Source organism: Ranitomeya imitator, chromosome 1 (assembly GCF_032444005.1).
Source record: "Ranitomeya imitator isolate aRanImi1 chromosome 1, aRanImi1.pri, whole genome shotgun sequence".
Taxonomy (NCBI): Eukaryota; Metazoa; Chordata; class Amphibia; order Anura; family Dendrobatidae; genus Ranitomeya; species Ranitomeya imitator.
The window spans coordinates 1189059113-1189085562 of record NC_091282.1 but is presented as its reverse complement, the minus strand read 5'-3'; the positions used below and the strand labels follow the sequence as shown (position 1 = coordinate 1189085562).

Here is a 26450-nt window from a genome sequence, read left to right as displayed (position 1 = left end):
GTCGCAGCATGCTGCTATTTCACTCGCACTCTGTATACACCCGAAAAAAAAAAAAAGGTGATGTGAGCTTCCCCATAGATTAACACTGGTCCGATTGCTATGCGATGTTTACTCGCATAGCACTTGGCCGTATTCTACGCTAGTGTGACCCCGGCCTCACACTGATCAGCAAGGTATTCTATCCCTACATAAAAATCAGTACCTTTATAGATTACTATAGTTCTAGGGTCACCAGTGTATTTTCTCTTATCCGAGAGAATCGGGCTGATTAAGGTAATTACACTGGTCAGAGTCTGATCATAGTGCAATCTGATCTTCTTGGATGAAGAGAAGAGGAAAAAAAAATGTCTCCATCTTCTCCTTACTGTCAGTTTGTGGAAATCAGACTGCACTTGGATGTCATCTGAGTGCAGTTCGATTTTTTTTTTTCCAAGAACTCAATAACATCCGTGTCAGAGTGCGATCAGAATAAAGGATTCAACTCTGGTACGATTTTTTTCCACGGATCCACATGGTCCTAGAAAAAAAAATCGGACATGTGCACTGCCCCATAAAATAACATTAACCAAGCACGATCTGATGCACATGGGACCCCCATTTTTGGATCAATGCAGGTCCCAGACACCATCTAGCCCTCTTCACACAGCAGACAGGTCCACTAATATCAATCACCTCTTACCTGAGCCGCCAGGCTATCCGCAGGGCTCCTGACCAGGAGCTGACAGTCAGCAGTGACACAAGGTGGTCTTGCATCCATAAAGGCTTGGGGGTCCTCAGGGTCCCTCTCAGGTATCTCAGTCTGATCTTCATTTATTAAGGAGGTGCCAGAAATCATGGTGGAAGCCCTTGAAGATTGCAGAGGAGTGACATATAGGACCATGATGACCATTACAACACATAGGTGACTCCTGACACTGGTTGGCACCCTCACATCTCTGCCAACCTCCATTGTAGGGTAAGTCTAAGGTTGGGGGGTCTCAGCTTGGCATGGGGTCTTCTGTGCTTGGCACCTTCACCATTCTGGATGGAGCTTCAGTGATACAATGTGGAAAGTTGCTCGGAACTGGTTACTTTGTGCAGACTCCTGAGCACTTCCAGGAGGGGAGGAAGGACTTGGGACACAAGAGGGAAAAAAAAGTCAGATTTAGGAATGTGAGCTCCCTCCTCCTGGCACAGATTGGGCAGTAATGTGAGCCCTCTCCTTCCTCCCTCCATTTGTGCTGCTTTTTTTCTACTTTGCATCATGGGATTTGTAGTGAAGTTTATGAGCAAAACTTCCATGGAAACTTTTCTTGAGCTGAGAACTTCTAATCTTTACCCTGAGGCTTTGCAGCCATCAGCTCATGTATGGCAGCACTAGGACATGTCAGCAGCCTGGTGTAGAGCTGGACACTGAGCTGTGGCCATGGCTGCCACTGGCTGCTCCTCTGATGCAGTGCTGACCTTCTCAGTGGACTCCCTCCAGGTGGTCCCTGGGCTGCTGGCCACTGCAGTGGTGCTGGGCATGGCCACTGGGGTGGTCGCTGCAGGACTGCTGTGCTGGCTTGTGCTCCTGCCACTACTCTCCAGGAAGGTAGGAGACCACTTCATGTATCTCTGTGTGCAGCAAATGTTTATTATACTGCATATTTCTTATAGATTTATTACAATTGTATCACGTTTGGGTTGTTTTACCGCCTCGCCCTGAATCAATGGAGAATATGTTGTCACTATGTCACGTACTGTAGGAAATATTCCACATATTATTAATAATTATTATTATAGCGTCATTTGTTCCATGGCGCGTTATACGTGAAAAGGGGTATACATGATAAAAACAAGTGCAATAATCTTCAACAAAACAAGTCACCGACTGGTTCTGGAGGAGAGAGGACCCTGCCCGCGAGGGCTCACAGTCTACAAGGGATGGGTGAGGGTAGAGCTGGTTGTGTATGGGGGAACGAGGGTCACTGCAGGTTGTAGGCTTGTCGGATGAGGTAGGTCTTCAGGTTTCTCGTGAAGGTTTCAATGGTAGGTGACTGGAGTCTGATGTGTTGGGGTAGAGCGTTCCAGAGTATGGGGGAAGCGCGGGAGAAGTCTTGTATGCGATTGTGGGAAGAGGAGATAAGAGGGGAGTAGAGAAGGAGATCTTGTGACGATCGGAGGTTGCGTGTAGGTAAGTACCGGGAGACGAGGTCACAGATGTATGGAGGAGACAGGTTGTGGATGGCTTTGTATGTCATGGTTAGGGTTTTGTACTGGAGCCTCTGGGCAATGGGGAGCCAGTGCAGGGATTGACAGAGGGGAGAAGCCGAGGAATAGCGGAAAAGAAAGGCCACAAAACAAGAGGTTGCAGTAGTGGAGATGGGAGATGATGAGTACATGCCTCCGTGATGTAACTAGCGTCTGATGGGCCCCCGAAGCAAGATTTGGACTGCCCCTCCATCCTGAATAAATATATATATATGCCCCCTCCATCCTGGTATATATGTGCCCCATCCTGGTATATACAGTGGGGCAAAAAAGTATTTAGTCAGTCAGCAATAGTGCAAGTTCCACCACTTAAAAAGATGAGAGGCGTCTGTAATTTACATCATAGGTAGACCTCAACTATGGGAGACAAACTGAGAAAAAAAAATCCAGAAAATCACATTGTCTGTTTTTTAACATTTTATTTGCATATTATGGTGGAAAATAAGTATTTGGTCAGAAACAAACAATCAAGATTTCTGGCTCTCACAGACCTGTAACTTCTTCTTTAAGAGTCTCCTCTTTCCTCCACTCATTACCTGTAGTAATGGCACCTGTTTAAACTTGTTATCAGTATAAAAAGACACCTGTGCACACCCTCAAACAGTCTGACTCCAAACTCCACTATGGTGAAGACCAAAGAGCTGTCAAAGGACACCAGAAACAACATTGTAGCCCTGCACCAGGCTGGGAAGACTGAATCTGCAATAGCCAACCAGCTTGGAGTGAAGAAATCAACAGTTGGAGCAATAATTAGAAAATGGAAGACATACAAGACCACTGATAATCTCCCTCGATCTGGGGCTCCACGCAAAATCCCACCCTGTGGGGTCAGAATGATCACAAGAACGGTGAGTAAAAATCCCAGAACCACGCGGGGGGACCTAGTGAATGAACTGCAGAGAGCTGGGACCAATGTAACAAGGCCTACCATAAGTAACACACTACGCCACCATGGACTCAGATCCTGCAGTGCCAGACGTGTCCCACTGCTTAAGCCAGTACATGTCCGGGCCTGTCTGAAGTTTGCTAGAAAGCATTTGGATGATCCAGAGGAGTTTTGGGAGAATGTCCTATGGTCTGATGAAACCAAACTGGAACTGTTTGGTAGAAACACAACTTGTCGTGTTTGGAGGAAAAAGAATACTGAGTTGCATCCATCAAACACCATACCTACTGTAAAGCATGGTGGTGGAAACATCATGCTTTGGGGCTGTTTCTCTGCAAAGGGGCCAGGACGACTGATCCGGGTCCATGAAAGAATGAATGGGGCCATGTATCGTGAGATTTTGAGTGCAAACCTCCTTCCATCAGCAAGGGCATTGAAGATGAAACGTGGCTGGGTCTTTCAACATGACAATGATCCAAAGCACACCGCCAGGGCAACGAAGGAGTGGCTTCGTAAGAAGCATTTCAAGGTCCTGGAGTGGCCTAGCCAGTCTCCAGATCTCAACCCTATAGAAAACCTTTGGAGGGAGTTGAAAGTCCGTGTTGCCAAGCGAAAAGCCAAAAACATCACTGCTCTAGAGGAGATCTGCATGGAGGAATGGGCCAACATACCAACAACAGTGTGTGGCAACCTTGTGAAGACTTACAGAAAACGTTTGACCTCTGTCATTGCCAACAAAGGATATATTACAAAGTATTGAGATGAAATTTTATTTCTGACCAAATACTTATTTTCCACCATAATATGCAAATAAAATGTTAAAAAAACAGACAATGTGATTTTCTGGATTTTTTTTTCTCAGTTTGTCTCCCATAGTTGAGGTCTACCTATGATGTAAATTACAGACGCCTCTCATCTTTTTAAGTGGTGGAACTTGCACTATTGCTGACTGACTAAATACTTTTTTGCCCCACTGTATATTGCCCATTTTGGTATATGTTCCTTATCCTGGGCCCCATCCTGGTATATATCCCCCATCTTGGTATATATCCTAAGTTCTGCCATTGTTCTTTAATGTATTGGAAACAAAAACCCATTATACTCTAGAAGGGGCGTACATAGAAGTCATGCAGTTCCATAGAAGAAGTTTAATTCAGTCATCCATGTAGTTCTTGCATCCCATACTCCTCGATATAATCTGCTGCACAGCTCCAAGAAATCCATGTAGTATAATGCACAGCCCATAGTCATCCATGTAGTATAATACACAGTCCATAGTCATTCATAAAGTATAATGCACCTCCATAGTAGTAATCCAAAAAGTATAATGCCCCCCATAGTCATCCATAAAAGATAACGCACTCCCCATAGTCATCAATAAAAGATAATGCACTCCATAGTAGTCCTACGTAAAGTATAATGAACCCCTATAGTTATGCATAAAGTATAATCCACCCCCATAGTCATCCATGAAGTTCAAGTATATTGCACCCCATAGTCATCCATAAAAGATAATTCACTCCATAGTAGTCATCTACAAAGCATAATGCACCCATAGTCATCCATATACTGGTATGGCCACTGATTTAAAAAAAATACTCACCTTTCCTTCGCTCCCCTGGCGCGCGTCGTTCTCTTGTGAAATCAGCAGCTGACTTCGGAGTGCGACCGGAGCACATAATTCACTGCCATGCACCCCCCTCCACGTGCATGCCGACGTCAGCTGCTGGCCTCTAATTGGCCGGCAGCGTGTATTGTGGCGCACACATCCAAGGTCTCAATACGCACCAATACACTTCAACTGGATGTGCGTTGCAGGGTGCACAAGTGCACATTTTCAAAACAGTGAAAGGGTGGGCACTTTGTAGGCAATACTATGTAAGCCTCAGATTTGTCCAGTCCTGGTGAAATTTTCAGCAGACAACTCACAACCAAGGGCGTAATGATTGCGGTCGCTGAGAGTACAACTCTGATTGGGCGCATGCAGAAGGGAGGCCTGCCGACACCAGTGCCTATTTTAACTGGATGTGCATCCTCGCTGGATGTGCATTGTGGTGCAGAAACCCGATAGCTCCCTGCACTGCAATACATGCCAGCATCATGTGCCGCCAATGGTGGTCACATTAAAGTCAGATACCGACCTCTGCGCCGGCTATGGAAGAGTACGCCGCATGTCGTGAGAGTGGGGGAAGATAGCAATAATTGTTTATTTCTATTTTAAATGTGTTGGATAATAGCAGCAGACAGGGTGACATCATCATAGGAAGGCGAGCAGGACATTGTACCTGGAAAGAGCCTAGGATGGGAGACATTATACCAGGATGGGGGACATTATACCAGGAAGGGGCCAGGATGGGGGACATTATTAGTGGAAGGGGCCCAGGATGGAAAACATTATTGCAGGAAGGGGCTCACGACGGGAGCATTAATACAGGAAGGGGTCAGGATATGGAACATTATTACTGGAAGAGGCTCAGGATGGAGGACATTATACCAGGAAGGCGCCAGGATGGGAGGCATTATTACTGGAAGGGGCCCAGAATGGAGGACATTATTCCAGGAAGGGGCCCAGGACAGGGGGCATTAAACCAGGAAGGGGCCAGAATGTGGGACATTATTAATAGAAGAGGCCTAGAATGGGGAACATTATACCAGCAATGCGTCAGAATGAGGGACATTATTAGTGCAAGGGGTCCAGGATAGAGGGAATTTTTCCACAATGGGGCCCAGGATGGAGGATATTATAACTGGAAGGGTGTAAATAAAGTGGAGGTTGATCATTTACACTGCCAATCCAGTCATTATTTATAGGAGTGATGAAGGCCAGCCAAGCACATGGATCAGTTTTCTTCGGCACTCCCATTAGGAATGAATGGAGCGGCATTGGGGATGATCGACCACTGCTCCATTCACATGGGGCGCTATATAACCCTGGCTCTTGGGATTGGCGGTGTGCCCCAGCAGTCAGACCCCCAGCAGTCAGGAAGTTGTCCCCTATGCCATAGATAAGGAAGAACTTTCAATCTTGAGAAGGAGTGAACTATTATAAAAAAAATATATGAATAAATTCTTCAGAACAGAATTTTTACCTATTTAGATAAAAATAAACTCAGTGTTGGATGTTCATTGTTCACGTTAAGGTCATTGTGACCCAGGAGGTGATTATACGAGTGTGACACGACTCCTCTCTACAAACGTGGGATGACAGTGATAACGCACAATGTCATGGCTTGTATTGCCGGGGGAACCTGCGATGTCGGCTATCACATGACAGCAGTCTGTTAATAACCCGTCGTCTGGGGACCGCTCAAGCCATCAACATGCTGCCAAAATGTTAGCAGGGACGAAGGGACAGAGATCATCCCACAAGGCCTCTGTCATGTCTCTCAGCCAGGCCGCAGTCCCTGATAATCTTATTACCGTGGTAACCACCGCCATCCATCTCAGGAAAGGAGCCTCTCCTTATAGATTATAATCCTGACCCTCTATATTTGTATTCCACCTTCTTCTGTAATGTTGGCTGCTAATGACGGGCTCTTCCGGATGTTGGTCACCATGGCATCGTGTTCGTCCGCCTATATGGGGATAATCAGTATTCTATATGGCGTCATCTTTCCTGGCACATATAGGAAACACAGTGTGAAAGAAAACGTAAAAGGGTTGTTCACTACTTTTGTATTGACAGGTTTAGATAAGAATTGGTGGGCATCAATTCGCCAGGATGGGGTCGTGAGAGCCGACTCTTACCTGTCGGCATCCACAGCTCTTATTTTGATAATCTGGCTTGGCATGGCGTCCCATATGCATCACACCTCAGTGGTGACATGGCACCAGGACGGCTAACCAAAACGAAAGCCTTAGATGCTGACAAAGAAAAGTCAGTTCTCAGGGCTTGGGGATGCTGATTCCTGACATGGCCGATTGACCGGGTCGTGCTAATCGGTTTTGCCAACTCTACGTAGTATAGTTCACCAATATGAGACCAGAGAGGGGCCGACGTTCACCTCCCCAATCCACCAATCATCAGTTATAAGGGCCTGTTGAAGAAATAGGAGCTGATCTGCAGTACCCGGGAGTAGCCCTTACACAGGGTACAGAGCTGCGGAGTTTCGAATCCATTCACTATTTAGATCTGGCCACCACCACGTGTGGTAACAGCTGATTGGTGGGGATGCTGGGTGTTAGACCACTATACAGGGCAGATCTAGGGGGATCAGGCGCGTCATGTAGACCCCAGGTTGTCATGCCAACCTATTGGCACCCCATGATCATGCCACAGGGGCACCGATGGGCATGGTTTGTGACGGGCTTCCGGCGCATACATGTTAAATGCCGCTGTCATGCGCTGAGTTCAGGCTGCTAAACGAGGGGGATTGACAATTTTGAAGTCATTCAACCCTTGTTGCCGGATTCTTTACACCGACAGAGGAACAATGACTAGTAGATCAATCTGTCCCAATACAGTATCATGTTATCAGCAGCAGATCTGCAGTTTTCACTGGGAGATGTACTGCTGAGAACAATTATTTTGTTCCGGCATAAACAATCCAATCACTCTATGAATAGGCAGCATTTTGATTTTTTAGTATAATACACCCTATAGTCCTTCACATAGCATAATGTACCCCATATATCTCCATATAGTATAATGTGCCCCATAGTCCTACATATAGAATAATGCAATCCCCATTGTCCTCTATATAGTATAATGTGCACCATAATCCTCCATAGAGGGTAATGTGCCCCATAGTCTTTCTTATAGTATAATACACTCCCCATAGTCCTCCATATAGAATAATGCACTCTGCATAGTCCAATAAGAGTATAATGCAGACCGCATATAGTATAATGCACCCCATAGTCCTTGATACAGTATAATGCAGCTCCCCCCATAGAATATAATGCACTTTTTATATTTGACGTAGAGACGGTTAGTTCTTAATGTTAGTAGAACCTGGAGAACGTCCCTCCTGTGTGTTGGCAGATCAGGAGAGAATACCAAGATGTCGTCCAGGTATACCACTACACACGTATAGAGCAGATCACGGAAGATGTCATTCACCAATTCTTGGAAGACGGCTGGGGCATTACAGAGTTCAAAACGCGATAGTCGCAATGGCCATCGTGGGTGTTGAAAGCCATCTTCCACTCATCTCCATTGCGAATTCGAACTAGGTTGTATGCCACTTGTAGGTTAAGCTTCGTGAAGACTCTGGAACTCTTCAGGCGATCAATCAGCTCGGAGATCAAGGGTAGAGGATACTTATTTTTACGGTGATTTGGTTAAAGCCCCGGAAGTTAATGCAGGGTCGCAGAGAACCGTCCTTCTTCTTCACAAAGAAAACCCTGCTCCATCCGGAGATGAGGATTTCCGGATAAATCCCCTAGCGAGGTTCTCTTCTATATACTTAGACATAGCACGAGTCTCAGTCTTGGACAGGGGGTAGATTCGGCCTCGTGGAGGTGAGGTGCCCGGCAGAAGGTCAATCGGGCAGTCATACAGCCTATGAGGTGACAAGGTCTCCGCCTCCTTCTTGTCTAAGACGTCCGCATACATCCAAGGTCATTAGTAGGAGAAGTAGGAGATCGAACAGGAGCAAGGCACATTTCGTGACATCCTAAGCCCCAAAGGAGTGCTTCTCCAGACCTACAGTACAGAATAGGTTTGCGTTTTTGTAGTCACGGAAGGCCTAGAAGTAGAGGATAAGAGAGACCAGACAGCACATGAAGAGAAATCTTCTCCAAATGCAGCATCCTAACTTGAAGCTCCACAGGCTCTGTGATGAACTGGATGGTCTCGGGAAGAGGCTTTCCATCCACTGAAGAAATCACCAATGGATCCGGAAGACTTAGGACCGGAATCTTATAGTGCTCAGCCACAGCCTTTTGAACAAAGTTACCTGCGGAGCCAGAGTCCAGGTGGGCTAATTCAACAAAAGACCCTTTGCCGCAAGAGAAAGATGCAGTCAGGGTCAATGATGGAGAGGTATAAGTCTTGCCCAGGGTAGCCTCTCCTACCTACCTTAGGCACTGGCGTTTCCCGGTTTCTCAGGACTGGGACGAATAAGGTGTTCGGGGCTGCCACAGTAGAAGCATTTCCCTTCGACCCGACGAACCTCTTGATGGCGCTTGGATAGCTTCACCTGGTCAATCTGCATAGGTTCAAGTGAAGAAGTCGCAGCAGGAACTTGCTTAATGATCGGTCGTTGAAAGGTGGGAGCCAGGCGTACCGATCTTCTCTCGTGGTTCACCTCTTTGGTCCGTTCCTGGAACCTAATGTACCAGGTCATCCAAAGTGGTGGGTATCTCCTGGCCAGCCAGTTCATTCTAGATTCGCCCAGAGAGACCTTCGCAGAAGGTTGCCACCAGAGCCTCAATTTCAAGCGAGTTCTGAAGACAAGGTAAGAAAATTGTACCACATACTGGCCCACAGAGAGGTTACCTTGGTGTAATCAGAGCAGAGAAGAGGCTACAGAAGAAACATGAGTGGGCTTGTCGAATACCTTACGAAAAGCTTCCAAAAACGACTGTAGGTTTGACGCTAACGGATCCCCTCTTTCCCACAGAGGACTGAGCCATGCTAGGGCCTCACTAGATAGATATGACATGATGAAGGACACTTTGGCTCGGTCCGAGTTGAACTGATGAGCCAGGAGTTTGAAGTGCAACGCTCACTGGTTAATGAACCCTCAACACAGGGCGGGATCTCCGCCAATGCGTGGGGAGCCGACAGATGAGGTCCAGAACCTGGTGCATAACTGGCTGCCTGGTGGGTTACTGCCACCTCAGAGAGTGTAGAACGGCCGGTACTGCCAGCGTATCAAAACGGTTATTCACAGACCGTAGATGTGATAGAATTTTGTCCTGCTGATCCTTCTGGCCGGAGACTTACTAGTATAGTTACGAGATGGAAGACGCCTGGAAGCCAGTGCATTCCATGGCCTGTGCAAACTGTAATGTGCTGGGTGGTGGAACCACTGTGCTAAAGTTCAAGGAAGACCTTGAGGGGCGTGACTAGGAGACTCACCCAACCTGACCATGGACATGCAGCAGCTAACGACACCGAGGTCTATGGAAAGACAAGAAAGGTGATCCAGGTGGTACTCCGGGACTGACCTTGGGTAGATGGCAGCTGACCCCTAGGAATGGGTAGCTGGGATGGCCTGGGGGAATGTCCAACAGATACAGACAGGCAGAGAAGATGACCAGAACCGCAGGTGCAAACTGTGCAGTCTGACGGAGAGATGAGCGCTGGCGGATCAAGCTGGCTCGGCTGCCATTGAGGTGAGCACTGGCGGATGCAGCTGGTTAGGCTGCCGTTGAGGAAAGCACTGGCGGGTGCAGCTGGGTTGGCTGCCGTTGAGGAAAGCACTGGCGGGTGCAGCTTGCTCGGCTGCCGTTGAGAAAAGCACTGGCGGGTGCAGCAGACTCTACTGCCGTTGAAGAAAGCATCGGCAGTTGCAGCAGGCTAGGATACAAGTACTTGGACCTGAGAACTGACAAGCATGTTAGTAACAAACTCACAACATTGCACAAGTTGGAGAAGGCACTTTAAATAGTAAGTGATCTCCAGCTACTGGCTGGGGACACTTTAGAGGAACGTGTACGGCCCCTTTAAGAAAGAGGAAGTATGCGCTTGCGCACCCTAAGCACAGTGCCTGGAGACCTGCTAGAAGTGCACGCACCCCGGGTAGCTGCAGACCCAGAAGGAGTAGGACAGGAGCCTCGGCGGTAAGTCCCCTGGTGTCTCTGCATGGAGAGAGAGACTGCAGGCAGAGATGCGGGGGCTACACTCTCCATATGCAGTGCAGGGTCTGTCACTCCCTACCTCCCCTCTATGTGTATTGCAAAGTCTGTCACTCTACCTGTCCTTCATATGTAGCGCAGGGTCTGTCACTCTCTACCTTCCCTCCATATACAGGGCAGGATCTGTCACTCCCTACCTCCCCTCTATGTGTAGTGCAGGGTCTTTCACTCTCTACCTGTTCTCCATATGCAGTGCGGAATGCAGTGTCAAATTTTGTTTGAATGCAGATTGCACATTTTCTGTTAGCACAATAAACTTCATTTCAAGGCAGAAACATTACTGTGTCCAACAGTTATTAGATATATGAAACTGAAATAGCTGTTGCAAAAAAACCAATTTTTATAAAACATTAAGCTTAAGATTAATAGGGGTGCCCAAACGTTTTCATAAAAGATAAATATCTAAAGTACCAACTTTACCCAAGTCATTACCACCTAAGTGAAAAATAAGTAGATTCGTATGAGGTCTTTTCTCAGCTAGTTTATGCATTTCAAAAATCAAGTTCTGCCATACCATTCCTCTCTTGCTATGCCAAAAAATCTGTAGTGAAGAACTATGAAAAGATAAATTTTCTGTATAACCTCTTACGATAGCCCTCTTCTCAGCCCAATAAGTAAAGGAGTGTCCGATGATCCATACTGTGAGAACACCTAGGAAATGAATAAGATGTTAATGTTCATACAAATTTGGACGAATGTACAATTTAAAACGGTTAGACTCCCATCTACCAATTCTTTTTATATGGGCCTCGCTCACGCCCAACCTGGCTGCTTCAGTAGCTGCTCCAATGCGAAATGAATGGGAAGAAATATTAAGAGTTCCTAGCATTAAATGCTCTAAAGATTTCTTAAGAATAAAATTAAACTGAAGCACCGTCGCAGGTTCGCCGATTTTGTGTTTAAAAAAGGGGCCATCAAGACTTGGCCGATGGGCCAACCATCTCGCAGTGTTAAAAACCAGGCAAATGACCGTATCAGAAACAGAATTTAACCTTACAGATGACCCTCTGCCCAATTGGTCAGTTTTGGATTTCTTAACAAACACGCGCACATGACGGCTATGTAACTGAACGTGGTCCAAAAACAAACCCGCTGGAGAGGATTTTTTTTAATTAAACAATTTCGCTAACGCGTAAAGCCGCAAAAAATGCAAAAGAAAATGCTGTAGTAAAAAGGAACGCCTCGAAGTGATCATTACAAACTGCGAAAAGAGATAAGCAAATGTCTCTCAACAAATGCACCAAGATCAGACGGCGACCATCTGGTTTAAAAGTAGCCTTCCTAAAGCCCTTTAAAAATTGCTTTATTATAAAAATTTCAGTTAAAAGTTTTTTACCTAAAACTTTAAGAAAAAACGATATTCTAGCCAGGTTTTTAGATAGGGCCGAGTAAGATAAACCATTTTTCACTAACTGCTCCACGAAACACAATGCGACGGCTGGGTTAGACTCATTAAAGGAATAGTTATTGAGGTGACAAAATTTTACCCACAAATTCCAAGCAGTCGAATAGTCGGCCCAAGTTTTATCTGCGAAAGAATTTTTGACAAACCGCTGAATTAAACATGAATCAAGTCCCATAACTGTGGAGGACAAATTGATCTTCCTGTGTCCTCTTCCGAAACTTGATCCAAAGAATGTGACGCCTGGCGGTGACAAATAAACTGTGCATTATAATTATTAGTACTGATGGAAAAAACGGCCTTTAACCAAATATTACATTTCAAGCAAATAAGTGTAATTTGCCTTAGGATAATAGAAGATGGTTTATTTTTAGAAGAGAGGATATTCAGCATGAAGACCAAACCTTGTTTCTCAGAGCGAAACGTTATGCGTTTTTTAGAGAGATGTATACCCCAAAAATAGATAGCAAAAAAAATGGAGAAAAGGTCCAAGAATGCTGGATTCTTAGTAATGTTGTTAACCCATGACTCGGGCCAAGACTCAAATGTTCAGCTGGAAGCAAACGTTAGACCCATACCTAAATGCTCGTCCGTAAAAAATGACAAATTTAGCTTGTCGGAAGACATAAAAGGAGTTTGCCATAAATTTTTCCCATTAAAATCTGAAAGAAATTTCAGCCAAATTCTCAAATCATCCTTAACCTCACAGCTCAAACGGAGACTGACCAGATGTACCGTAAGTTCATAGAGACGTTTAGAGAAAGCACGACCCATAGGGATGACTTTTAAGGCAAAATTTAACATACCCAAAAGAGATTGAAGCTCTCTAAGGGTAACTTTTTTTCTCAGCAGAAATTCATTAATTAGTGAGCACATCTTGGATATCTTATCCAATGGAAGAGAGCAGGTCATGCTTGAGAAATCAATATGAATGCCTTGCCTTGGAACTCCAAGGAAGTGCATGGAGAAACTGTTTTTTCCTCCGCAATAGGAACACCGAAATGATCACAAATTTTAATAAACCTATCCAGTAACAAACTACAGATATTCGATTCCATGGGGCCTACAAACAAGAAATCATCTAAATAATGAAGTAACCCCCCGCTCCCCCCCCATCAGATAAGGAAAATTCAACTACGCAATGTAAAAAGGAAGAAAATGACTCAAAATAATAACAAGACAAAGAAAAACCCATAGGGAGGCACTTATCAAAAAAGAATGTATTATTAAAATAAAAGCCAAGTGAATTAAACCCATCTGGATTCACTGGTATAAGTCTGAAGGCTGATTTTATGTCCGATTTCGCCATTAAAGCTGTTATGGCTGGCAATCAGGCAACACAGCGTGCAGTAATCAGCGCACATACAGAGATCTGACAATAACCAAAAACAATAGGACGAGCTCTGAGACGTGGAATCTCTGTAGACTGCAGTATCTGATCTATCCTCACACAACTATAAGCAGCAGTGGATTGCGCCTATCACTACCTATGCAACTCGGCACTGCCTGAGGAGCTGACTAGCCTGAAGATAGAAATACAAGCCTGACTTACCTCAGAGAAATACCCCAAAGGAATAGGCAGCCCCCACATATAATGACTGTTAGCAAGATGAAAAGACAAACGTAGGAATGAAATAGATTCAGCAAAGTGAGGCCCGATATTCTAGACAGAGCGATGATAGCAAAGAGAACTATGCAGTCTACAAAAAACCCTAAAACGAAAACCACGCAAAGGGGCAAAAAGACCCACCGTGCCGAACTAACAGCACGGCGGTGCACCCCTTTGCTTCTCAGAGCTTCCAGCAAAAGTTAATAGCAAGCTGGACAGAAAAAAACAGAAAACAAACTAGAAGCACTTATCTAGCAGAGCAGCAGGCCCAAGGAAAGATGCAGTAGCTCAGATCCAACACTGGAACATTGACAAGGAGCAAGGAAGACAGACTCAGGTGGAGCTAAATAGCAAGGCAGCCAACGAGCTCACCAAAACACCTGAGGGAGGAAGCCCAGAGACTGCAATACCACTTGTGACCACAGAAGTGAATTCAGCCACAGAATTCACAACATAAAGCGTTATGCCCAAATTTTTGCAGGATTTCAATAGCCTCATCAAAGGAAGAATACCTAACTGAGCAAAGACCTGTGTCAACCTCGTCATTCAGTGAAGCTCCTTTCGGATATGATAAATGGTGTATCAAACGAAAGGAGCCCTGCTCTTTTTTAGGTACTACCCCGAGGGGGGAGATCCTAAAATTCAAAAAAGGAGGGGAATCGAAGGGGCCGGCAGCCCTACCCGCTTCCAATTCTTTAAAGATTTTTTCTTTCACAATTAAGGGAAATTCGGCGGCAGATGGTAAATTCTGAACCAATTTGCAACCAATACCCCCAAAGTGTGGAACAAAAAATCCATAATAAAAACCATGAAAAATCAACGAGCTAGTCTCCTGATCTGGGAAGACCTCTAACCAAGGAACCATGTTTTGCAACTTCACCGGAGTCGGGGACTTTTGGATTAGATTCCTTAGAAGGCCCTTGTTGACCGGACTGAAATTGCTTCTTGTAGCATTTTGACATGGGGTGGTTGCTTCTGCAAAAAGAGCATTCATGCCGAAAGCGGCAATTAAGTGCCCACTTGCAGTTATTTTCATTAAAGGCAAAACATACCCCTTTTTTAGCAGAGGCACCCACACCTTGCCCAGATGTAGTGAATTTTTGAGGCAACATCAAATTAATCCATAACCCTATATCTTTTTTGCCCCAAGATAAGTTGGGAAGCATGGCCAGTTTCTGTCTGAAAGATTCATCATAGGTAAGCCAGGCCATACCCCCAAATTCCTATAGGCTTCTAGAATAGAATCTAAGTGTTGAAAGATGCCTGAACATACATTAGGGAATTTTTCGCCTAAAACTGCAGCATAAATAGAAAAGGCTTGGAGTCAATTATTAAATGATCTAACATGGGAATTCTTCCTCTTTTCCTCAGGCTCCTCTCTCCTTTCATATTTATGCTGCTGTTCTTTGACAGATGGTAATAGTGAAAAAAGGTCTACGTACTCCCTCTTCCATATTTGCTCTTTTACTGCGGAGCTAAGATGAAATCCTAAGGGGGATACTTCACATGTAAGAGACTCCTTCAAAAATACCTCAGGTAAACATGGTTTTAGCATAAAATTCCCCTTGGCTGCCTCACTATGTGAAGCAGGAATGTTAAAGGGAACCTGTCACCCCGAAAATCGCGGGTGAGGTAAGCCCACCGGCATCAGGGGCTTATCTACAGCATTCTGTAATGCTGTAGATAAGCCCCCGATGTTACCTGAAAAAGGAGAAAAAGACGTTATATTATACTCACCCAGGGGCGGTCCCGCTGCTGGTCAGGTCGGATGGGCGTCTCTGGTCCGCTGCGGCGCCTCCCATCTTCATTACAAGACGTCCTCTTCTGATCTTCAGCCACGGCTCCGGCGCAGGCGTACTTTGCTCTGCCCTCTTGAGGGCAGACAAAGTACTGCAGTGCGCAGGCGCCGAGCCTCTGACCTTTCCGGCGCCTGCGCACTGCAGTACTATCCTCTGCCCTCAAGAGGGCAGAGCAAAGTACGCCTGCGCCGGAGCCGTGGCTGAAGATCAGAAGAGGACGTCTTGTAATGAAGATGGGAGGCGCCGCAGCGGACCAGAGACACCCATCCGACCGGACCAGCAGCGGGACCGCCCCTGGGTGAGTATAATCTAATGTCTTTTTCTCCTCTTTCAGGTAACATCGGGGGCTTGTCTACAGCATTACATAATGCTGTAGATAAGCCCCTGATGCCGGTGGGCTTACCTCACCCGCGATTTTCGGGGTGACAGGTTCCCTTTAAGGATTGACGAAGGAGCACCACTGAATAAATATTCATTGATAACATCCCTAACCATGGACTTCAAATCAAAAGAGGAGACAGACAGGGGCACATTTAAAATCTCACCCCTATCCGGCTGCATGGCGTCTTGATCCGTGGAAGTAACTGCACTCAAGCCCATATGAGCGGGTGAATGCTGCTGAGAAGGCGATTCCAGGTCTTCTTCGTGCCCTGAGTAGGGCGATGAGGATCTCCATGCCGCCGCTGCAGCGGCTGCATCTCTTCGGCGCCAGAGCTCCCTGAGCCGTCGCACCACTTTTATGGGTGCGATGGCTAGATGGGTCCAATATGTCGCGCCCACTACCCGCCACAGCCGGCAGACCTCGTCGGGGCACTGGAGCAGCGCTGGCGGCCATGTATGATGACGCCGGCGGCGTTGCCTGATGAACGCCGCCAAATTCTCGCGATGGGCTGCGAGACTTCTGACGCGATGCTCTCCTGTTCCCGCTTCACGTCTCCCGAGTCCGGTCAGCTGATCTTGAAGATGGCGGCGGCGAAAAGGATCTCCTCGGCCAACGATTTCTCCCGGAACCACGGCATGAGTGCTGAGGAGCCGGGGACTTGAGAGGGATAGCGGGGGAGAGCGAAGCCTGTGGAGCATGAGCTGTGGAAACCTCCAGAGCGGAGGTAGGTTTTATAGCAGGTTGAATAGCTAAAAAGCTCTGCAGCCACTCAGCGCCGCCCTCCTCCTCCGCTCTCCTGAGCAGCTGTTGAACCAACAATTCCATCAGACGTCTTCTGATCTTCAAATCTTCCTGAGGTCGACTCGATGACACGGTCCCAAAACAGCTGCTTTTATACACAAAAATTCTTCCCGCTCAGAGCCAGGTGGCCTATCAAAATACCGAAAAAAGAGCGGGAAGAACACAGAGGAAGATCCAGCATAAACCAGTTATAACCTGCTCGTGCACTGCACAGCTTACTTGTTAAAATTATTAACCCTTTCGCTGCAACTCATTAAACCCGTATATTGAAAAATGTTATGGGGGCTGTTATCATGCGACCCCCCCCCTAAGATTAACTAAGGGGAGGGCGTTCATTAGCAATAGAATTCTCTTCATTAAAATCTTCAGTGTTTTATTTTCATGTCAAGAATAAAACATCATACGGGGATGTAGCCCCTAAACGTCTGACGCGTTTAGGACAAAGTTCTTAATCATAGGCAAGTCGCTCTCTACCTGTTCTCTATATGCAGTGCAGGGTCTGTCACTCTCTACCTTCCCTCCATGCATAGCACGGGATCTGTCACTCACTACTTATCCTCCATGTGTGGTAGGTGATCTGTAAATCTCTACCTGTCCTTTATGTGTAGTAAGGGGTCTGTCACTCTCAACCTGCCCTCTATGAGTAGTGCGACTTTTGTCACTTTCTATCTGCCATCTTTGTGTATTGTGAGATCTGTCACCATCTGCTTGTCCTCCATGCACAGTGCAGGATCTGTCGCTTTCTACCTGTCCTCTGTGAGTACTTCAGGGTCTGTCACTCTCTACCTTTCCTCCATGAACAGTGCGAGGTCTGTCACTCTCTACCTCCCATCCATGCGTAGTGTGGGGTCTGTCACTCTCTACCTGTCATCCATGCGTAGTGTGGGTCTGTCACACCCTACCTTCCTTCCATGTGTAGTGTGGGGCCAGTTACTCTCTAGCTGTCCTCCATGAGTAGTGCAGGATCTGTCACTACCTACGTTCCCTCAATGTGTAGTGCGGGGTCTGTCACTCGCTACCTGTCTTCATTATGTAGCACAGAGTCTGTCTCTCTCTTCCTGCTTTTCATGTGTAGTGCCGTGTTTGCCATTCTCTATCTGACCTCCATGTATAGTGTGGGGTCTGTCACTCTGTACCTGCCCTCTATGTGTACGGTCAGGTCTTTCTGCATAGTGCAGGGTCTGCCACTCTCTACCTGTCTTCCGTGTCTAGTACAGGGTTTATTACTCTTTAAGGGTATGTGCACACGTCAGGATTGCATCAGGATTTTGTCAGGATTTTTCATCAGTATTTGTAGCCAAAACCAGGAGTGTAACAATTAGAGGAAAAGTATAATAGAAACATGTGCACCACGTCTGCATTTATCACCCACTCCTGGTTTTGGCTACAAATACTGATGAAAAATCCTGATGCAATCCTGACGTGTGCACATACCCTAACTGTCCCCCCGACCAGCAAGATCCTTTGTTGATCGGCTGCAGCGGTGATGTCGCAGTGACAAATTACTAGGCTCGGTGAGTTATGCCGTCTACATTGTTGGAGACGCTGAGCCCAGTGATTGGCTGCAGCAGTTACGAGTCCTATAGTCAATCTGCTGTCTCGATCTCTGTTCAACAAAGGCAGGGACAGCGACGGAGAAGCCACGCTGGATGTAAAGAGGGCAAGTAAAAGCTCTGTGTGTAATTTTAGACCTTAGCAACCCTATGTAAACACCTATACACACAATCCATGTAATTAAGGCTTAAATGCATAAAGTATCATAGAGAACACCAATTTAAAAAACTGTGAGCCAATAAAATCAATATAACCTTTATTAATATTACATAAAAACAAGCATATAAATATGATGAATGCAGAATAGAAAAACACAAGCAAAGAAAAAACCAGGGGATATCGCTATAAAAATAATAAAGCCATAATGAAAAAACCTTTGTTGAATGAATAATAAGTATAATGCCACGTATAGAGGTATGTTTGTTGTAAACAGTTTACTTTACAGTCTAGACTGGTAAGTCGACACCAAGATAAAAGTAAAATAAATGTTTTTACTTCAACTGACTATATAATCGTCTAAGGGTCACTTCCGTCTGTTTGTCTGTCACGGAAATCCCGCGTCGCTGATTGGTCGCAGCCCGCTGGCCGCGACCAATCAGCGACAGGCACAGACCAGCCGCAAATTCGCCCTTCCCTACTCCCCTTCAGTCAGTGCCCCCTCCACACTCCCCTCCAGTCAGTGCCCCCATTGCGGTTTATCAGTCCGTTAAACAGACTATGTTACACCGCGGCATAACGCGGTGTAACGCAGTCCCTTAACGGTACTATTTACCCTGTGTGACCAACATTTTACTATTGATGCTGCCCATGCAGCATCAATAGTAAAAACATATAATGTTAAAAATAATTAAAAAATAAAAAATCACTATATTCTCACCTTCCGGCGCCTTTCCCGCTCCTCGCGACGCTCCAGTCCCAAGAATCCATTGCAGCAATGACCGAAAATGACGTAGCGGTGTCGCGAGACCGCTACATCATCACGTGTTATTTCCGCAATGCATTAGTGGGAACGGAGCGTCGCGACGAGCATCGCTAAAGGCCTCGGCTGGATCCAGGGGCTGCCAGAAGGTGATTATATAACTATTTTTTATTTTAATTCTTTTTTTCAACAGGGATATGGTGCCCACATTGGTATATACTATGTGGGCTGTGTTATACACTACGTGGGCTGTGCTTTATATTACGTAGCTGTGCAATATACTTCGTGGCTGTGTTATATACTACATAGGTGGTGCTATATACTACGTCTCTGTGCTATATACTCTGTGGCCTGTGTTATATACTACATGGGCTGTGTTATACACTACGTGGGCTGTGTTATATACTACATCGGCTGTGTTATATACTACGTGGGCTGTGTTATATACTACATGGGCTGTGTTATACTACATGGGCTGTGTTATATACTACGTGGCCTGTGTTATATACTACATGGGCTGTGTTATATACTACATGGGCGGTGCTGTATACTATGTCTCTGTGTTATATACTACGTGGCCTGTGTTATATACTGCGTGGGCTGTGTTATATACTGTGTGGCCTGTGTTATATGCTGCGTGGCCTGTGTTATATACTGCTTGGGCTGTGTTATATACTGCGTGGGCTGTGTTATATACTACGTCTCTGCTCTATACTACGTGGGCTGTACTATATACTACATGGCTAGGCAATATACTACGTGTCTGTGCTATATACTACGTGGGCTGTGTTATATACTATGTCTCTGTGCTATATACTACGTGGGCTGTGCTATATACTACATGGGCTGTGCTATATACTACGTGGCTGGGCAATATACTACGTGGGCAGTGTTATATACTACGTGGGCAGTGTTATATACTACGTGGGCTGTGTTATATATGTGGCACCCCTAGGGGTATTTGCCACAAAAATAGTTACTGACAGTAAATGCAAATACTAAAATAGCAAGACTGCACTACCACCTCCGGCCAGAAGGGGGAGCTCCAGAGACTCCCCTTGATCCATTCTGGTCTGAGAGAAGAACTGGCAGTTGGGCTAAGGAGCTGAAAGTGAGAGGTCATACAGTTGAATCTCTAACAGCCCTGTGACTGTTACCAGGCCTAAATCACTGGCCTGAGGAGAAGAGGGATAGAGAAAAAGGACATTGTGAGAACCGGGTAGCATTAATCACTACCCAGAACAGGCGCAAAGACGGATACCGGATCCGTGGCTGTATTCATTACATATAATACAGCAACCGGAAAAACATGAGGTGATATCAGCTTCACTAGGGTCGGACGCAGCAACAGACACAGAGTTCAGCGGTACTCCTGGAGGGGGTAAGCCGATAAAAGGACTCGGGTTGCCCGTCGAACCAGGACCCGGAGGGGACAGATTGGGCCGGCAGCCAGTTCACATACAGCAGCAGGGCCACACAGATATTGCGTACAATAAGAGGCGAAGACCCCGGCAGGGTCAAAGTAACTCAGAGTTCCCATACAGACTCCGGTGACAGGACTGGTTGTAAATCCTTTTTTGTTAAAGTAAACTGGTTAAACGTTTCAGTGCCTCAGTCTTTCATTTGGACAATAGCCATCTATCCAGGATCGAGATCGTCACCGCTGGCAGAACCTGCTGCTGATCAAGTAAGTGCCTGTTCCCTCACGATACCCTTTACACTGTGCATTGCCTGAGGCCACAGCACCGGGTCAAGCCACCCGTGACATCCCCCTCAAGAGACAGACCCCATTGGTCCGGTGCTGGGTACCCCGGTCTCTTGGGCGTCACAATTGGCGTCACGAACAGGATCTAGCCAGCCCGTATACCGGGTATTGTGTGCCGTGATTGGAGCCCAAAACTGTGAAAACTTGGATGAAAAATCTTGAAAATTGACTTTATTAAAGAAAAATCCATTCTCCATTGAAAACTATTGAAAGTGACTTTTCCCCATTGGTTATAATGGAGTAAAGATGGCCGCCATCCCCTGAGGTAATCACTTCATAACCATTAGGCACGAGACTGTTAATTGAGCTACGCCATTACCTGAGCCCCAGTCTAACTGAAAAACTTCAGAATCCGCCATTACAGAGCGCGGTGAGTGGGAGCAGCAGGGGGCGTGTCATTGTGGGCGGCACCAAGCTGAGCGCTCTGACATCAGAGCAAGGGGAAAACCAATCCTGCTGCGCAGCAGAACGAATCTACACTATCCCGACGGAAGCGGAGGACCGGAAGGGTCCGGATTAACTAAGGGGGCACAGTATGTCGCAGCACGGAGACGCCGCAGCACCCGGCGACGCTAATGCAGCTGAAAGACAGAGTGTCGATAGAGAGTCCGGTAGCGCAGCGGTGCAAGGAGTGGCGCCCATCATGCCGGTGCTGATGCCATATACCCCGGGTGGCCCATGGCTTCCAATGTATGAAGGTGAGCCTAATACCCTTGACGATTTCAGAGAAAAGATGCTGGCCCATTTTGACATGTTCCCTGTGGGTGAAGTTCAGCGTGTTAGTCTCCTGATGATGCAGTTAAGTGGCCATGCTAAGCGAGAAGTCACAGCATGGGCAGCTGATCTAAAAGGCACTGTTGAACGCATATTTGCTGGATTAAAAGCTACATTTGAAACCACTGCCAGCAGCAAAGCTAAAGTACGATTCTTTAATTGCAAACAAAAAGTTAATGAGGGCGTGAGAGACTTTGCCTTAAACCTGCAGGAAGCCCTTAAATCACTTACACTGGCTGAACCCATTTTTAACACCGGAGCGGATAAACTGCTAAGAGATCAATTTATTGAGGGACTCTACACCCCTTCTCACCGGGGGCATGTGAGCATGCTTGTTTTTAAGAACCCTGAATTGACATTTGCCCAATTAAAGGAGAGCGTTATACGTCTCCAGCTGGCAGAGGCACCTCGGGATCAGGATCCTGCGCAACCCATGGCAGAGGCACCTCAACAACAGGGAGTGCCAGTGACATCAGCTATGTCCGGGGCCATTGCTAAGCTCCTGGGGCCCAGTACTAATGAGGCTCTTCAACAAAAGCTTGACTCTTTAACTGATGTTGTTGCTTCAATGGCTAAAACCATGCAGGAGATGAGAGGACCCAAGATGGAGTTGTCAAACCGTAGAGAAGGTGTTCCATGGATGAGACCCCGGAGATACCCGACATGGAGAGGACGACCCCGCGACCGCTACCAACCGGATGGACAGCCCATTTGCCGCCGTTGCCAGCAGCCAGGCCACTTTGCACGAGATTGTGATTTAAACGGGAATCCCCTGGGAATGCGGGCCGCTTCGCAGGAATGAACTTTCAAGGCCCAACACCCTGGCACGACAGGTACATCGGAGGACGACCCATTATCCCTATCGTGCTGGACGGAATGCCCCTCAACGCTTTGCTGGACATAGGTTCCCAGATTTCATCTATACCGTATATCCTTTATAAGAGGTACTGGGCTGATGCAGATATTGATAAAGGGCCCTCTGATGTTGAACTAGATATATGGGCCAGTAATGGTAAGTTGGTACCGAAACTAGGATTCAGGGAGATGACCATAAAGATTGGTAAAGTAGAATTGAAGAAACAGGGTATAATTGTTGTTGATGTTGACCGGCGGAACTGTGAACCAACTGTATTGATAGGAATTAATGTGTTAGAGAACTGCTTTTCCGAAGTCATTTCTGTCTTACAGCAAATTGCTGAAACTGCCCAATCCTGCCAGCAGAGAGTTCTCCGGAGGGAAATAAAAGTATTGATGTTAAGGCAACAGGTAGAAGTTGCAGGTGGAGAAATCGGCAGTGTGAGGGTAAGTGATCCAACATCTATTGTAATCCCACCAAAAACAGAAATGCTGGTATGGTGTAGAGCAGCCATTGGTACTAAGGGACGAGATTATCAAGCCTTAATAGAACCAGTATACACCGACAGCAGGCCCACTATACTCACAGCACGAGGGATAGTCGAGGTACACCGGGGACGAGTGCCGGTACGACTTTTGAACTGTGGAGAGGAAGAGGTCACTTTGCCAAGGTATGCTACAATGGCAAAGCTATATACTGTTGACAACAATGCCATCACAACCATTGAGCCCTTAGAACCAACCTGTCAGGTGGAAGGCAATGGCTCAGATGGAGAAATGGAGGATTGGTGCCAACAGCTACACGTGGGCATAAATTCAACACCTACCCATCAAAAACAAGGGGTGTATAGGCTAGTGACGGAATATGAACAAGTCTTCAGTAAACACCCATTGGACTTCGGACGGATAGAAGGGGTAGAACACACAATCCCCACCAGTGACCATCCCCCAATAAAAGAAAGATATAGACCCATACCGCCCGCTCACTATCAATGTGCAAAAGATATGCTGAGGGAGATGAAACAGGCCGGGGTAATAAGAGACAGCTGTAGCCCCTGGGCGGCCCCTCTAGTGATTGTCAAAAAAAAGGACGGAACCATGAGAATGTGTGTAGACTACCGGAAGATTAATAACATCACCCATAAAGGCGCCTACCCCTTGCCTAGGATAGAAGAGTCCTTAACTGCTTTGAAATCTGCTAATTATTTTTCCACCTTAGACTTAACAAGCGGGTATTGGCAAGTCCCTGTGGCTGAGCGAGATAAGGAAAAGACGGCATTCACCACACCAATGGGTCTATGTGAATTTAATCGCATGCCGTTCGGACTCTGCAACGCATCCGGTACCTTCCAGCGGCTGATGGAATGCTGCCTCGGACACAAGAACTTCGAGACCGTCCTCCTGTACCTAGATGATGTGATCGTCTACTCAAAGACTTACGAACAACACTTAATAGACCTGGCAGAAGTGTTCGAAGCCTTATCCAGGTATGGCATGAAAGTCAAGCCATCCAAATGTCACCTTCTCAAGCCAAAGGTACAGTACCTGGGACACATCGTGAGTTCGGAGGGAGTAGCACCAGATCCCGAGAAAATAAGCGCCATAAGGGATTGGCCAAGACCTACCAGCGCAAAAGAAGTGAGACAATTCCTGGGATTGGTGGGTTACTATCGCAGATTTATAAAAGGATTTACCAAGTTGGCAGCACCCTTGCAAGACACCTTGGTAGGGCAGACGAAGAAACCTTCAAACCGAAACCATCCTTTTCAGTGGAACGACGAAAGGGAAGACTCCTTTGAACAACTAAAGAAGGCACTAACCGGAGAAGAGGTTCTGGCATACCCAGATTACCATCAACCTTTCATCCTCTACACCGATGCCAGTAATGTGGGACTAGGAGCGGTGCTGTCACAAAAGCAAGAAGGTCGGGAGAAAGTCATCGCCTTTGCAAGTAGAAAGCTCCGGCCTACTGAAAGAAATTCAGAAAATTACAGCTCCTTCAAATTGGAACTACTGGCAGTAGTTTGGGCTGTGACTGAACGTTTCAAACACTATCTGGCCGCTGCAGAATTTATTGTCTATACTGACAACAATCCGTTGACCCACCTGGACACAGCCAAATTAGGTGCGTTAGAACAGCGATGGATAGCCCGGTTATCTAATTACAACTTCAAGATCAAGTATCGAGCAGGTCGCAAGAATGGAAATGCCGATGCCCTATCCCGGATGCCACACTTGAGAGATGTAGAAGAAGAAATGGGGGAGCTTGAAGAAATTGAACTACCAGCCTTCCATCATCCCAAAGCAAAACATCATCAGTCAAGTACCTATCAGAAACAACAAGAGGTGAATTTAAATCCGTTAGCACACCATAGATGGGCTGACACCCAAGACAGCAATCCGGCTGTGAAGTTGGTGAAGGAACTGTTAACTGAGCAAAGTGCATATCCCGATGAGGATGCCCCAGAAGAGACGCATCAACTCTGGAAAGAGAGAGGCAAAATGTTCCTGTATCAAGGGAAGCTCTGTAGAAGGTACACCAATCCGAAAACACATGAATTGGTTTGGCAGATTATCGTGCCTAAACAAGATGTCAAGATGGTCCTCGAAGCTTACCATAATGGTGCTGGTCACTTCGGTTGGAAAAAGTTAGAAGTACTTCTAAGAGAAAGATTTTATTGGGTCGGGATGAGAAAATCAATCGAACAGTGGTGCAGAAATTGTGGCCTGTGCAACCTCAGAAGAAACGATCAAAAGAACCAAAGAGCACCACTGCAGCCCATAATCACCAAACAACCACTTGAACTTGTAGCCATGGACCACGTGAAGTTGACACCAAGCCGGTCTGGCTATGTCTATGCCTTGACCATCGTGGACCATTATTCACGCTTCTTGGTAGTAGTACCCGTAAAAGATCTGACAGCAAAAACAGCAGCCAAAGCGTTCCAAACGTACTTTTGTAGACCCCATGGATATCCGGAACAGGTTCTCACCGACCAAGGTACAGCCTTTGAATCAGAGATCTTCAGAGAATTCTGTAATATGTATGGTTGCAAAAAGATCCGGACGACGGCCTATCATCCACAAACAAACGGCTTATGCGAGAAGATGAACCATATTGTAATAGAACTACTAAAGACTTTACCTGAGGCAGAAAGGAATCAATGGCCAGAGAAATTGCCTGACTTGGTGGATCTGTATAATCATGTCCCGGTGAGTTCCACCAATTGCACCCCAGCTTACCTTATGCGTGCAAGACCCGGCCAATTACCAATCGATCTAGAAATGGGAATTCTGAAACCAGACGCAGAAGTCCAAGACTCCAATTGGGATATCATACGGCAAAAGCAGTATCGCCAAGTGCAAGAGAGTGTGGAAAGAAGCCTTCAGCAAACTAGAGAAAGACAAGAGCGAACTTTCAACCAGAATGCTCTAGCGACCCCATTAAGACCAGGTGACCAAGTGCTCAAGAGAAATCGTCGAACCAATAAACTGGACAATCAGTGGGAAGCCGTACCCTACACAGTTTTACCAACAAGAGTGGATAATCCTAAAATGTGTCTCATTAGCAAAAACGGAGGCTTAACATCTGTACTAGTGTCAAGAGACAATCTTAAATTATGTCCGGAAGCATTGAAAGAGCCAGACGTTGTCCAGCCAGAACCA

The 26450-nt window shown here is 46.4% G+C and overlaps 2 protein-coding genes across 6 annotated transcripts in view; one reads left to right on the top strand and one right to left on the bottom strand.

The window, feature by feature from the left end:
- Positions 1 to 16347, bottom strand: part of EVC2 (EvC ciliary complex subunit 2) — a 205874-nt gene extending 189527 nt beyond the window's left edge. The window contains exon 1 of one of the 2 annotated variants that reach the window (XM_069744826.1): positions 16280 to 16347. Coding sequence is in view for 1 of the 2 variants with exons in the window: in XM_069744825.1 (XP_069600926.1) it covers positions 680 to 949 (270 nt within the window). In the remaining variant the exon portion in view is untranslated. Of the gene's footprint in view, positions 1 to 679; positions 1111 to 16279 lie in introns of those variants that run through there. The other variant, XM_069744825.1, reaches the window with a different exon arrangement.
- EVC (EvC ciliary complex subunit 1) overlaps positions 1173 to 26450 on the top strand; it is a 122567-nt gene continuing 97289 nt past the window's right edge. For 3 of the 4 annotated variants that reach the window (XM_069744827.1, XM_069744828.1, XM_069744830.1), the window contains exon 1: positions 1173 to 1573. In XM_069744827.1, the coding sequence (XP_069600928.1) occupies positions 1406 to 1573 (168 nt within the window). In that variant the 5' untranslated portion in view covers positions 1173 to 1405. The remainder of the gene's footprint in view (positions 1574 to 26450) is intronic. The other variant, XM_069744829.1, reaches the window with a different exon arrangement.